At 51.5% G+C, this 11691-nt stretch overlaps 1 protein-coding gene across 2 annotated transcripts; it reads left to right on the top strand.

Moving 5' to 3' along the window:
• Positions 1-1986: 1986 nt before the first annotated feature.
• Positions 1987-9609, top strand: MYC (MYC proto-oncogene, bHLH transcription factor). 2 transcript variants are annotated; one of them, XM_083450625.1, is made up of 4 exons: positions 1987-2051; positions 2190-3603; positions 5076-5814; positions 8411-9609. In XM_083450625.1, the coding sequence occupies exons 3-4, from the start codon at positions 5094-5096 to the stop codon at positions 8968-8970; spliced, it is 1281 nt and encodes a 426-aa protein (XP_083306751.1). In that variant the 5' UTR covers positions 1987-2051; positions 2190-3603; positions 5076-5093; the 3' UTR covers positions 8971-9609. The 2 variants fall into 2 exon arrangements, with proteins under 2 accessions (XP_083306751.1, XP_083306752.1); XM_083450626.1 differs by lacking the exons at positions 1987-2051; positions 2190-3603 and adding an exon at positions 4263-4870.
• Positions 9610-11691: the final 2082 nt, after the last annotated feature.

Here is an 11691-nt window from a genome sequence, read left to right as displayed (position 1 = left end):
CACAAGAGCAAGACAGCCCTCTTTTATACGTGGTCAGTTGGCAACTCTCTTCAGGGACAGCGACGCAGGCAAAAGAAACTCAAAAAATGCAGGGAAACTCCTCTCTTAAAGCGACTCAAGACAAACCTTTATTCTGGGGGCAGAGGCTCCTGTGCGGTTGCAAGTAGTAAAAGAGAGAGTGAGAGCAGTCATAAGGAACCGGCTATTTATTACTTAACTAATAATATTAATAACAGTAATCTGAGTCACGAAGTTCCCCAGGAGCCCCGCCCCTCCCTTCAGCCTTTGACTTCTTCGCCACTAGAGGGCGGGATTACTTTACTTTAGCCGGCGGGCTGGCACGGTTTCTAGCCGGCTGTGCAGAGAGAGCCAAGTTTGACAATACTTGTGCAAACACGTTTGAGCGTGCAATGTAACAAGTGCTCCTTCCTGCCTCCTTTTAAGGATGTGCATTTCTTCCCAGCCAGCCTGCAAAGCCTCTGGGCTGAATGTCCTATGCTTTGCAAAGGAACGGAGGATGCAAATCATTTATTAGGGCTGGATCTTTTCTGAAAGTTTCTTGCAAGATTCTGGAACAGGGCGGGCCTTTAGATCTGCATTATCGCTGCTTCTGCAGCCCCGCTTGCCCTATGCCCGTTTACTCGGAAGGAAGCCGCGCCAGTTTCAACGGGGCTTGCTTCCACTTAAACGCCGCATGCTTAAAATCCTGCTGTCAATTTCTCAAAAACCCACCCTTTTGCTAATCTGAATTTTCTCCAGCAGAAAGGGCTTGGCCAGGGGTTGTGGTCCGGCTTCCTTTAACAGCCCTATTCAGCTGAAAAGGTTGAGGAGATAACAGAATTAGAATTGCAAGTCTTTTTTTTAAGGGAGCATTTGATGCAGTCAGAGTCATTTAACAATGGCGTGTTTACACTTGAAACCCGATTTAATCTAACCCGAGTCGTCGCTTGGGGGCTCTCTCCGGAAAACTAATCTGATCAGGGCCTCGCCTTCATTAGCATGAGACAAATCTTCCAAACCGGATTATTTGCACTTAAATCGGTTACTGGGCCTGAAGCAAATTTAATCATGCCAATGAAGGGACTCGATTGAGTTTAATACACAGTCCTCCACTAAAATGACACTGGACTCCTGTGTATGTTTACTCGGAAGTAAACCCCACAATGCCCAGTTTTTGGAGGGGAGGTGTTACTGCTAGGTTAGTTCGCAGTTTAAACCGATTTAAAATGTATGTTTAACAAAAGAATGGTTGCAGCCCAGGCTGTTGGGTTAGTTGAAAGCCTTCTTGAGTGAACATTAAACGGAGATTTAAAAGAATGTTGTGAACCTGCAACCTGCGCCCCCATCCGCCAAAACTGCATGTGGATCTTTCTTTGTAGCGAGCTGCGAGGTGTGCTTGTTATTTCCCCTGTTGAAATAGTGGAGCAATAATCCCCCGAGCTAATTTTTAATCCGAATTCTTTGGGCATCCGAACAACTTTTGAGAGTCTAGAGGGGAATACAAACGGGCCGTGCTCCCCTCCTTCTACCAACTCTTACATACACAGGTAAGCGTTGCTGAACTCAGTAACCTTCACCTCCCTCTCCTCGCATCGCCCCAAGTCAGCGCCCGGGAGCGACGCCAGATTCCCGAGTCTCGTGACATCTTTCTTCACTGCCTCCTGGCCCTGCAAACTCTCGTGGTTTTTAAATACACGCTGAGATCCTCAGTTCTCCTTAAACTAGCGGGCTGCGGTTGTGCGCTGCAAATCCGGCGTTTTTACTCGGGAGTAAAAAACCCCCACCGCACTTGCTTCGCAGCAAACATGGAAAGGAGGTTTAGGATCCCGTCCAAATCTCTCCAGGGAACCCAACCGATTTAAGTGCAAAACGGCTTGCGGGAAAGCGTTCTTCCAAGCACACGCCCCGCCAGAATTTGCAGCAAATTGGGGCGAGGGGCGGCGTTCGCACTGCGAAGGCGTCGCTTCCGAAACGGATCTGCGAAGTCTTTTGGCTTGCACTCTCTAGTCGGAAGTGAGCCCCATTAAAACTCGACGGGGCTTTACTCCCAGGTAAAGAAGTGTGCAATGGAAAGCATTGCATGTTCGTCAAATTATCCACACAAGCGGCAAATCGCCAGCAGTGAGCTCTCTAGACGGATTACATCCCCCAAGTAGCTGCTTTTTCTTTTCTTCTTTTTTTTTTTGCAGGGCGGAAGAAACCGGGGCGGATCCTGAACAAAACGCTCCCACACACCCCAAGAGGACAGAGTTTGTGTGCAGGTGTGTGTGTGTGTGTGTGTAAACATCAGCCAACGGCCGCCGTCTAGTCGGCAGCGCGGGGCCCCGATCCCTTGCATGCCTTACTCGCAAGTAAGCCCCATGGATTCCAGAGGGGTAGCAAGCTTGCGCACCGGCCTTGCAGACGCTGGCTGAGGCGCACGGGAAAGCAAGCCAGTGCAGGGGTGCGCGCGCGCGCAATATACATATATACACAACCCAGCACCTCTGCAGGGCGCGCGGCTCGCTCGCCACTACACCTCCCGACTTTTACTATGTTTACTTCCGCCGGCCCCGTGCGGCGGGCGCGCGTAACGTAAAGAAAGAGGCGGCCGGGCTGAATTAAACCGGCCCAGCGTCAGCTGCTGCCGTTACCGCCCCTCCTCCCCGCGCCTTTAACGCAGTGCAGAGCGCGAGCGAGCGAGCTCTCCAAGCGCTGGCTGCAGGCGCGCCTCTTGCAAAAGGAACCCCCCTTCCTTCTCTCCCCATTGCTTTTTGCCAGCCCGAGACCCCTTCCCCAATCGGCCCCCCACTTCTGGCCGCCGGTTTCCGAGCCTTTCCCCGCCGCCACCCCCGGGTGGAGCGAGGGAGCGAGCGGGGAAGGCGGCACCCCCCTCCCCTCTCCAAGACGCGCGTTTCCTCCTCCTCCTCGTCTCCTCCCAGCTCCTTGTTGCAGCCCGTATGCAAAGCTCGGCTCCACAGTTGGCGGGAAAAAGGAGGCGGAGCGCTTAGCCCTGCAAACCTATAAAAGGCCTGGCGCGCCGGAGTCATCACTACTTTGCTTTCGCAGAGCCGAGGGGAGGGTCCGGCTCGGCTTGGGAAAGGCGCCGCCGCCGCTGCTGCCGCTACTACTACACTCTTACTACTACTACTGTTGCCGCCGCCGCTGCCGCCGCCTTTGCGGGGAAGAAATAAATAAATAAATACCCCACCGAGGGCGCGCGCCTGTCCGCCGTCACCCCGCTGCGCGCGCCTCGGCGCGCCCCCCTTACCTATTCCTTCTCTTACATCCCAAGGCGCTGCTCCTTTTTTTATATATAATTAAAGGCTTATTTTTTGGACTCTTGAAATCCGACGCGCACTACCAAGAACTCTTCGAACCCGGCTTGCTGCATCGCTCCCTGGGATTTACAACCGAGATCTTTGGACGGACTGCTTTTGCTTTTTTTTTTTCTTTTTGAGGGATTTACAAGGAAAGGGGGGGCCGAGCAGATTGCCGTCCCCCACTTGGCTTTTTTTTCTTTTTAAACCTGCGTTCGTTGGCTCCCCTTTTCTCATAGATATATCCGCAACGTCCCAAATAATCGACCCGCTGTCTTTTTTAGCCGGGACCTGGGAGGAACCGGTAAGTCCGGCCTTTTTAATTTTTATTATTATTATTCTGCCGGGATCTCTCTGGCTTGCTCTTTCTTGTTGCGTGTGTGGATTTTTGTTTGAGAGGCGGGATATCTGAATTTCGCTTAGGCGAAAGTGATCGGTTGTCTCCAGCGTGTCCGAGAGAAACAGCCCGGCACGCATTTTATTTATTCCTCTTTCAAAGGAGGCGGGCTCCCAGCGAGCTTTGAGAAGGGGGATTTTGATGAGGAGCTAATTTTGCATTGTTAGTACTGTAGTGGACCTAGATTCTTGGGGGGGAGCGCCTAGATATACCGCTTCCCCTCTCCTGTCGAAGCTTTGCACTGAAATTGCAATTGCAAGCTGCTGGTAATTTGTTCTTGCGCTTCGCGCGTGGAGAGGTTGGGGTGGGGACCCAGTTTCAGGAAAATTGGGGGGGGGTCTCTCTTAATCCCCCGCCCGCCTGCCCCGGGGTGGAGAGGAGGGGAGGTTCATGTGTTGCGCGGTCCTAAGAGGACTCTTGCAGAAAGGTTGCTTCGAACCCGTTTGGGGAGGAAGGAAAAGGGAGACCTTAAGAGGAAACATTCCTCTTGGCAGAGGCAGGATCCTTCGCCAGGGCGCCGCTTGGGTTAATACCCCCGGATATACTCCAGCGGGGCAGGCGGGGGGGAGGTACGACGGTACCTCGGGGCGCTTGTACTCCGAAGGGGCGGGGAACCGGAGAGCCGCAGGCTCGTGGGGGCGGCAGGAGATGGGAGTGAATCCCAAGTGGATTTTTTTTTTTAAGGTGGCGCCGGTTCGAATCCCGGGGACTCTCGGATTGAGCCGGAGATACTCATTCACAGAGCAAATTTATGCGTGTCTCGTCGGGGGTTGGGGTGCCTGACGGGGCCTCGCTTGGCGTGGGTGACATTAGATACCGGATCCTCCCCCCCCCCCCGTGTCCGAGGTATAGGCTCGCAATGCATTGTGCGTTCCGGACGGCTCTCACCGCGCATTGCGATTTTCGGTGGGGGCCGCGGGTGGGCGTTTTTCTTCGGAAAGGAGGCGGGAGCCGGACTCTGGCGAGCCCGTTCCTCCTCACGTCGAAGGCGGTTTAGCCGACTGGTAGCAGGGAACAAAACGAAGCCGCCTTATCAGCGTCGGAAGCGGAGGGCGCGTTGCATTGAACCGAGCGGGGAAACCTGGCCGAGGGTGTCGCCGTGCGCCCCGGCTCTCCCAGCCGGGATGACCCTTGTTAACTTTGGGGGGCGCTGCCTTCCTGACCGCTCTCTTAGGTAACTCGTACTCCCCGCCCCCCATTTCCAGGCGTTCTCATGCGCCTCGACGGTTGTGCATGCAGACGCGGGGTAGTTAGTCCGGGTTACTTTATCCCGCTATTTTGTGTGTGTAGAAGTCCTTCGGAGAGGGGCATGCATGGGATCGAGGCCCCGCAGCAGCCCACAGCTAACCGGTTCCCCGTCTTCTCCCCGCCCCTTTCAGGCACTGTCCCCAGCCACCATGCCTCTGACGGTGCCCAGCTTCAGCCGGGCATACGATTACGACTATGACTCGGTGCAGCCGTACTTCTACTTCGAAGACGAGGAGGAGAACTTCTACCTGACGGGGCACCACCGCGGCTGCGAGCTGCAGCCGCCCGCGCCGTCGGAGGACATCTGGAAGAAGTTCGAGCTGCTTCCCACGCCGCCTCTGTCGCCCAGCCGCCGCTCGAGCTGCTTCCCGTCCAGCGCCGACCAGCTGGAGATGGTGACGGAGCTGCTGGGCAGCGACGTGGTCAACCAGAGCTTCATCTGCGACCCGGGCGACGACGCCTTCGTCAAGTCCATCATCATCCAGGACTGCATGTGGAGCGGAGGCTCCACCGCCGCCAAGCTCCAGCAAGTCGTCTCCGAGAAGCTCGCCTCCTACCAGGCCGCCCGGAGGGACGGCGCGGCCGCGGCGCGCAGCGGCAGCCTCCCGCAGCCTTCCCCGACGGCGCCCGCCGCCGCCGCCTCCTCCTCGGCTTCCTCGTCCGCTGCCTCTTCCGCCGCCGCGTCTCCCAGCAGCGCCTATCTGCAAGACCTGGGCGCCACGGCTGCCGAGTGCATCGACCCGTCCGTCGTCTTTCCGTACCCGCTGAGCGAGAAGCCCCCCAAAGTCGAGGCCGCCTCCCCGGAGCCTAGCCCGGCTCCCTTGCTGGTTCAGGACACGCCGCCCACCACAAGCAGCAGCAGCGACTCTGGTAAGTAGCAGCGATACTACCCTCTCTGGACATTCTTTTCTTGGGGGGGGGGGGAGTGTTAGTGCATTGACCCTAAATATGCAGGTGGGGGGGGGGTCCAGAGTTGGAGAGGAGGTCTAAGCAATTTGGGGGTGTGGGGGGGGGAGAGCATGGCTAGACACTTGGTTAGGATTAGAAAGGCATGAAATATTGGGGGTTTGCCAGTTTCCAAGCGGTTAGGGGGATTGGAAAAGGGGGTGAAGCCACTTTCCTTTCATGCAGACTGAAGGTTGCAGCCAGTGCTGGCCCTCCTCAGAGTAGACCCATTGAGATGCATGGAGGTGGCTGACTTGGTTCCATTGATTTCATGGGGTCTGCTTTGAGGAGGGACTTAGCTGCATTCCACCCTCAGGCTGTTCCCACCCCCACCTGCTTACCTGGGAGTAAGCCACACTGATCAAAGGTGTGCACTGCAAATCTCCCTGCAAAAGCATCTGCAGGCCCAAAGTTATCTGTCACCTCCTCCTGGCCCTCCTACAATCCGGTCTCCAGCCAACTTCACCCAGGGCATATGAAGTGGTCAGCTGCCTTTTAGCAGGAAAAAAAAGGTGCAATGCAGTCCTCATTCCAGCCATTCGCCATCCCTGGCCCCTCCTATTGGCGGGTTGCGTGTTTGTGAATGAATGTTCCCATTGTGCAGATGGGAACACTGATCCTGAGCCGGGCAATTTATGCTTAAGCCCTAAGACTTGGAAGGATTTGAAACCTAGAGAGATACGACTGTTAAAAGTCATAACTGCATCCTATCCAGGCCTAATAAACTGTGGGAGGAGAGAGGAACAAACTCTTGCTAGGTGAAGTTAGGTTTGGCTGTGATCCTCAATGGTGACATACATTTTAAAAGGAAAACTCTGTTCAGAGAATAAAAGGCCTTGACTCTCTCCTTTACCTGCTTTGCAAATGTTTTGGTATCGGGGACTTGGGGGGGGGGCTGGGGAGGACAGCTAACACATTATTTTTTTCTGGTTCTGTTCACACTGGAACTTCTGTTTAACCTTTGAGATAACTTAAATCCTAATGGAATGCGCTGTATTTCTTTTACGCCACGCACTGGCTGATAGGAATATCTTCCTCTTTCCTTCTCCCCCCCCTTCCAATTTAAAAAAATTATAATTTCAAGTTCCTCCCCCTTCTAGCATATGTGTGTGTTCTCATCTCTTTTTCTCCTTCCTTTAAAAAAAATGCCACGTTAGCAACACACATGGCTGGGCTTCCCAGGAATTGAATTTCCTGGAGAAAGTCGACCAGGGGAGGAATGGGGGAAAGGAGGCAGCCCGTGCTGCTTAGATTTCATAATGGGGTCAGGGCAGGTCGTTGGAGCGGGAATTTTAAACCCACGGGCTACCCTGCAATCAAATATATCTCCTACTTGTATTTTCCACGTGGTGGTGAGGAGTAAACTGAGAGAGTTAGAGAGCGCAGTTCAACAGGTGCAGAGAAATTTCTGGGGTGGAGTAGGAGAAAGTTTTCAAGGTGCTCCAGCCTGCGCGTTGTGTAAGCTTTTAAGGGTGCGGCTGCATCACCTTCAATGCTGTCACTCTCCTGCCTTGAGCGCTTGCATCAACCTGTCCCAATTCTCACAGTGCATCTTTTCCCAACGCAAGCAGTCCTGACCTCCTGTAGGTACCAGGCTTGACACGTCATGTGTGAACAGGGCCGTTGGGGGCATGGCCAGCAGCAGCCGTTTTGGGGTGCTTTGCCAGGAATTCCTGCCTTCCCTAATGGGGACCCTCCTGTTCTTAAGATCTGTTAGTGGAGGCAAGCTTAAGGGGGTTTCCTTCCGTGGGCAAAATGCCGAACCAAACGTTCCCCCGCTGTCTTTGGTGAACTGCTGTTCCAGAGTTGTGCAATCCTGCAATTTCAACACAGGGAGATCTGAAAGCCAGGAGACAGTTAACAGTTCTCTGAGGAGTGCAATGCCATCTAAACAACCATCTTTCTTTCATTGCATAACAAAATTACAGTTCCCGGCAAGAAGGGGAGAATGCAGACTTGCTCCTGAAAGCAGAGGAATATTCTCTTCTCTCCCCCCCCGGCCTAGGTTTAAACCAGGAGTTTCCCAGCTGTTTTCGGACTACAACTCCCATCATCCCTAGCTAGCAGGACCAGTGGTCATGGATGATGGGAATTGTAGTCCAAAAACAGCTAGGAACCTGGTTTAAGGTGAACTCCCATCAGTCCAAGCCAATATGGCCCAATGTTCAGGGATGATGGGAATTGTAGTTCAGCAACTCTCCAACCTCTGAGTCAGGAATACTGAGCTTGGGGGAGCAAGGTTGTTAACACTGTTCTGGGGATAAGCCATGCAATAGTGAGCGGATACCTCTGTTGCCTAAATCAGGGTTTCCCAAACTTGGACCCCCAGCTGGTTTTGGACTACAACCCCCATCATCCCTAGTTAGCAGGACCAGTGGTCATGCATGATGGGAACTGTAGTCCAAAACCAGCTGGGAACTCAAGTTTGGGAAACCCTGGTCTCGTATAACTGTAAATAGCCTGTTGTTGTTGCTTTAAAAAAACTTAACCTGTTTTGTCTTGTGTTTTTCTTTTCCCTCAGAAGAGGAAGAGGAGCAAGAAGAGGAAGAGGAGGAAGAAATCGATGTGGTTACAGTAGAGAAAAGGCAGCCCGCGTCGAGGAAATCGGAGTCTGGTACGTACAGGAAGCCCCACCACAGTCCCCTGGTCCTCAAGCGGTGTCACGTCCCCATCCACCAGCACAACTACGCTGCCCCTCCGTCCACCCGAGTCGAATACCCGTCCGCCAAGCGGCTAAAGTTGGACAGTGGCCGAGTCCTCAAACAGATCAGCAACAACCGCAAATGCTCAAGTCCGCGCACCTCGGACTCCGAAGAGAACGACAAGAGGAGGACACACAACGTCTTGGAGCGCCAGCGGCGGAACGAGCTCAAGCTGAGCTTCTTCGCCCTGCGAGACCAAATCCCCGAAGTAGCCAACAACGAAAAGGCCCCGAAAGTCGTCATCCTCAAGAAGGCCACGGAGTACGTCTTGTCCATCCAGTCGGACGAGCACAGACTGTTAGCCGAAAAGGAACAACTGAGGAGGAGGCAGGAGCAGTTGAAAAGCAAACTCCAGCAGCTCAGGAACTCTTGTGTTTGAAAACAAAAACGGAAAAAGGGGAGAGATCGTGTAGATTGGGATGGACATCGATCGGGGGGGGAAAAGTATAAGAACTTTTGTGCTTTTTTAAAAAACAAAAACTATGTACTGATGGACTCAACAATGTGTGAAAAGCGGAATTGTTGCAATTGCATGCTCGACAACTACACAACCTTGGCCCGCCCTTGGTGAGGGGCTGCCGGAACCTCAAAACTGCCTCTGAACTGATAAAACTTTGGGCAGAAATCTTCATGCTTTGGGGGATGAACATTTCCTCTTAACCTTTTTCTTTTTGTATTTAAAGCGTCCCATCCCCCTTCCTTCCTTTCTTAAGGTGATTTACAGGTGACGCAGAGTTCGTCACTGCATCTGTAAATATATTTACGCAGCCTAATGACCTGTACATATCTTTATTAAAAAAAAAATCTTTATAGAAAAATTTAAAGAAAAACCTGCAATGCTTAGTCGGTTGTGGCAACTGAATTTATAATTGTCTTGAACCTTTTCGTGCCATAACATTTCACAGAAACTTTTGGTCGTTTTTATTTAAGTATCTTTTTGTCATTTTTTTTAAAAAAAGGAAAGAAATGATTTTATTTTGTGTTTCTAGATAAATAAAATATTTGCCCTAAATTGTAAGCAGCTATGGCTTGCCCGTTTTCCTTGGCCGTTGGATTTCTAAAGGTATAATTCTCAGGAAGTGCAGCAACGAGCCTTTTTTTAAAGCCAGGGTTTCCCAAACTTGGGGCTCCAGCTGTTTTTGGACTACAGTTCCCAACATCCCTGACCATCTAAGGATGATGGGAGTTGTAGTCCAAAAACAGCTGGCGATCCAAGTTTGAGAAACTCTGGTTTAAGCAATGGAAGTGTTTGCCTAATTTAAACCTGGATAGCTCAGTTGGTTAGTGTGTGGAGCTGAATAATACTGAGGTTGCAGGTTCGATTCCTGCATTGCAGCGGCTGAACTACGTGATTCACAGGGTCCTTTTCAACTCTACATTTCTATGATTCCATGTGGCTGAAAGCAGTGCCCTAATATTGCATGGCTGAACACCGGATCAGTGGTAATAGCTTCCTTAAAACATGGCTCCAACCAGCTCACTATTCTCGGCTCACAAGTTGGAGAGCCTTGTGTGCCCCCTCTCAAGATCTTTCTGAACTTACAGCTACCATCATCCCTAACCAACAGCCGTATTGGCTCGGGCTGATGGGAGTTGGGATCCTCTGTCTAGATTTCCCACCCCTGGGTTACACTGCCTGTCTCTCTGCAGCATCAGACAATAAGCCCTTCCCATTTTACGTAAACCAGGCATGGCCAAAGTCCTTTTGGGCAGCCTAACCTGGCCCTCTGGTTGGTAAAAGCCTGGAAAAAAGGTCAACAACTTTGGTCAGCCCTCACTTCATCAAATGTGGCCCTCTTTGAAAAAAGTTTGGGCACCACTGATGTAAACAATGGTTTCTGCAAGACCAGGCAGTGTGCGTTCCTGTATTTACACATCATTTGCATGCCATTTCCAGCACGCTTCCAATTAAAAAAGATATATAGCAGGAAGTTATTATCCTGTCAGCTGTTATGCAAACCAAAACCTCTCGCATACAATGTGTGTTCTTTTGCCCTAGTGGACTGTGGTGTATTTTGGGGGGGAGGGCACCAACTGCCAAATGTTCACAGAGAAGAGGGATCGGCTGCTAAACCACACCATGACACACACACACACACACCCAGCTTAGAAAAATGTCACCTGTAAGGCCAATAGAAGGGAACTTGCAATACATGATTTTTTTACCTGACTTGAGACTATGAAAGTGCTACGTGACCGTTGCATCTCTGGCTGAGCCGAGGATGCTGGGAGTTTTAAGCTGGCACAGGAAATTCCTCACTCAGCCACAGATCCTAATCCCGATGCATCTTGCTATATGGTGGTTCCCATAAAAAGGTATAATATACTCTCTTAATAATAATAAACGGACTTTAAAACAAAGGAGGAGGGTTCAGGGCTTGGGGTTACCATCCACCCAAAGCGACTGCCAGTTTCTGCTGTGTGTTCTTTTGATTCCAGGAATAATAATAATAATAATTATATGCCACCCCCCTGACTGGGTTACCATGCAGCCACCCTGGGTGGCTTCCAACAAGTTAAAAGGGGACAGAGGAAACCATTAAACTCTGGCAGTGCACTGCATGATGAAGCCCGGAACCTGGGTTCAAATTGTGCACATGGATGTAGAATGTGTCTCTCTCCAGCTCTTGCTGAACTCCCAGCCCATGTTGCCAAGAGGGATGATGGGAGTTGTAGTCTAGCAACTTTAGGAGTAAGCAGTTAGCACCAGGCATGTGGATACTTACAAGGGAGTCCCACGAAATGCAGTAGATGTTACAGCAAGCGTGCTTAGGATGGGGCTGAAATTCTCCCAGTAAGTTTCCCTTCTTCATTTCACCCTTTTTGATCTGCTGCAGAGAGGGATCTGTCTTGGTATAATAGCGTTTCTACCCGTCTGAAGGAAGGGACACTAGGAATCCCAAATAAATGAACAGTTTGGGAGGACTAACCTGTTCAACTGGTTCAGGTGGCCTGAGTCACTCCAGTAAATCAATTTAATTCTCATGTACTTCAAATGAGAGAATGCTGCTGCTGCTTTTTAGGCAATTGAACTGCATCTGTGTGTGCTGTGGGGTAAAAAAAATACAAACTGTTTCCATGGCAGTCATTCTACAGAGTT

Source organism: Podarcis tiliguerta, assembly GCF_965153285.1.
Source record: "Podarcis tiliguerta genome assembly, chromosome: 7".
In the NCBI taxonomy this organism is placed as follows: Eukaryota; Metazoa; Chordata; class Lepidosauria; order Squamata; family Lacertidae; genus Podarcis; species Podarcis tiliguerta.
Note: the sequence above shows the minus strand (reverse complement) of the source record. Positions and strands in the feature narration are given on the sequence as shown.

Excerpts from the sequence above, each read along its gene's own strand:
- MYC (XM_083450625.1), top strand. The coding sequence starts at position 5,094 with ATGCCTCTGACGGTGCCCAGCTTCAGCCGGGCATACGATTACGACTAT. Across the intron at positions 5,815-8,410 it reads AAGCAGCAGCAGCGACTCTG|AAGAGGAAGAGGAGCAAGAA; the intron begins GTAAGTAGCAGC and ends CTTTTCCCTCAG.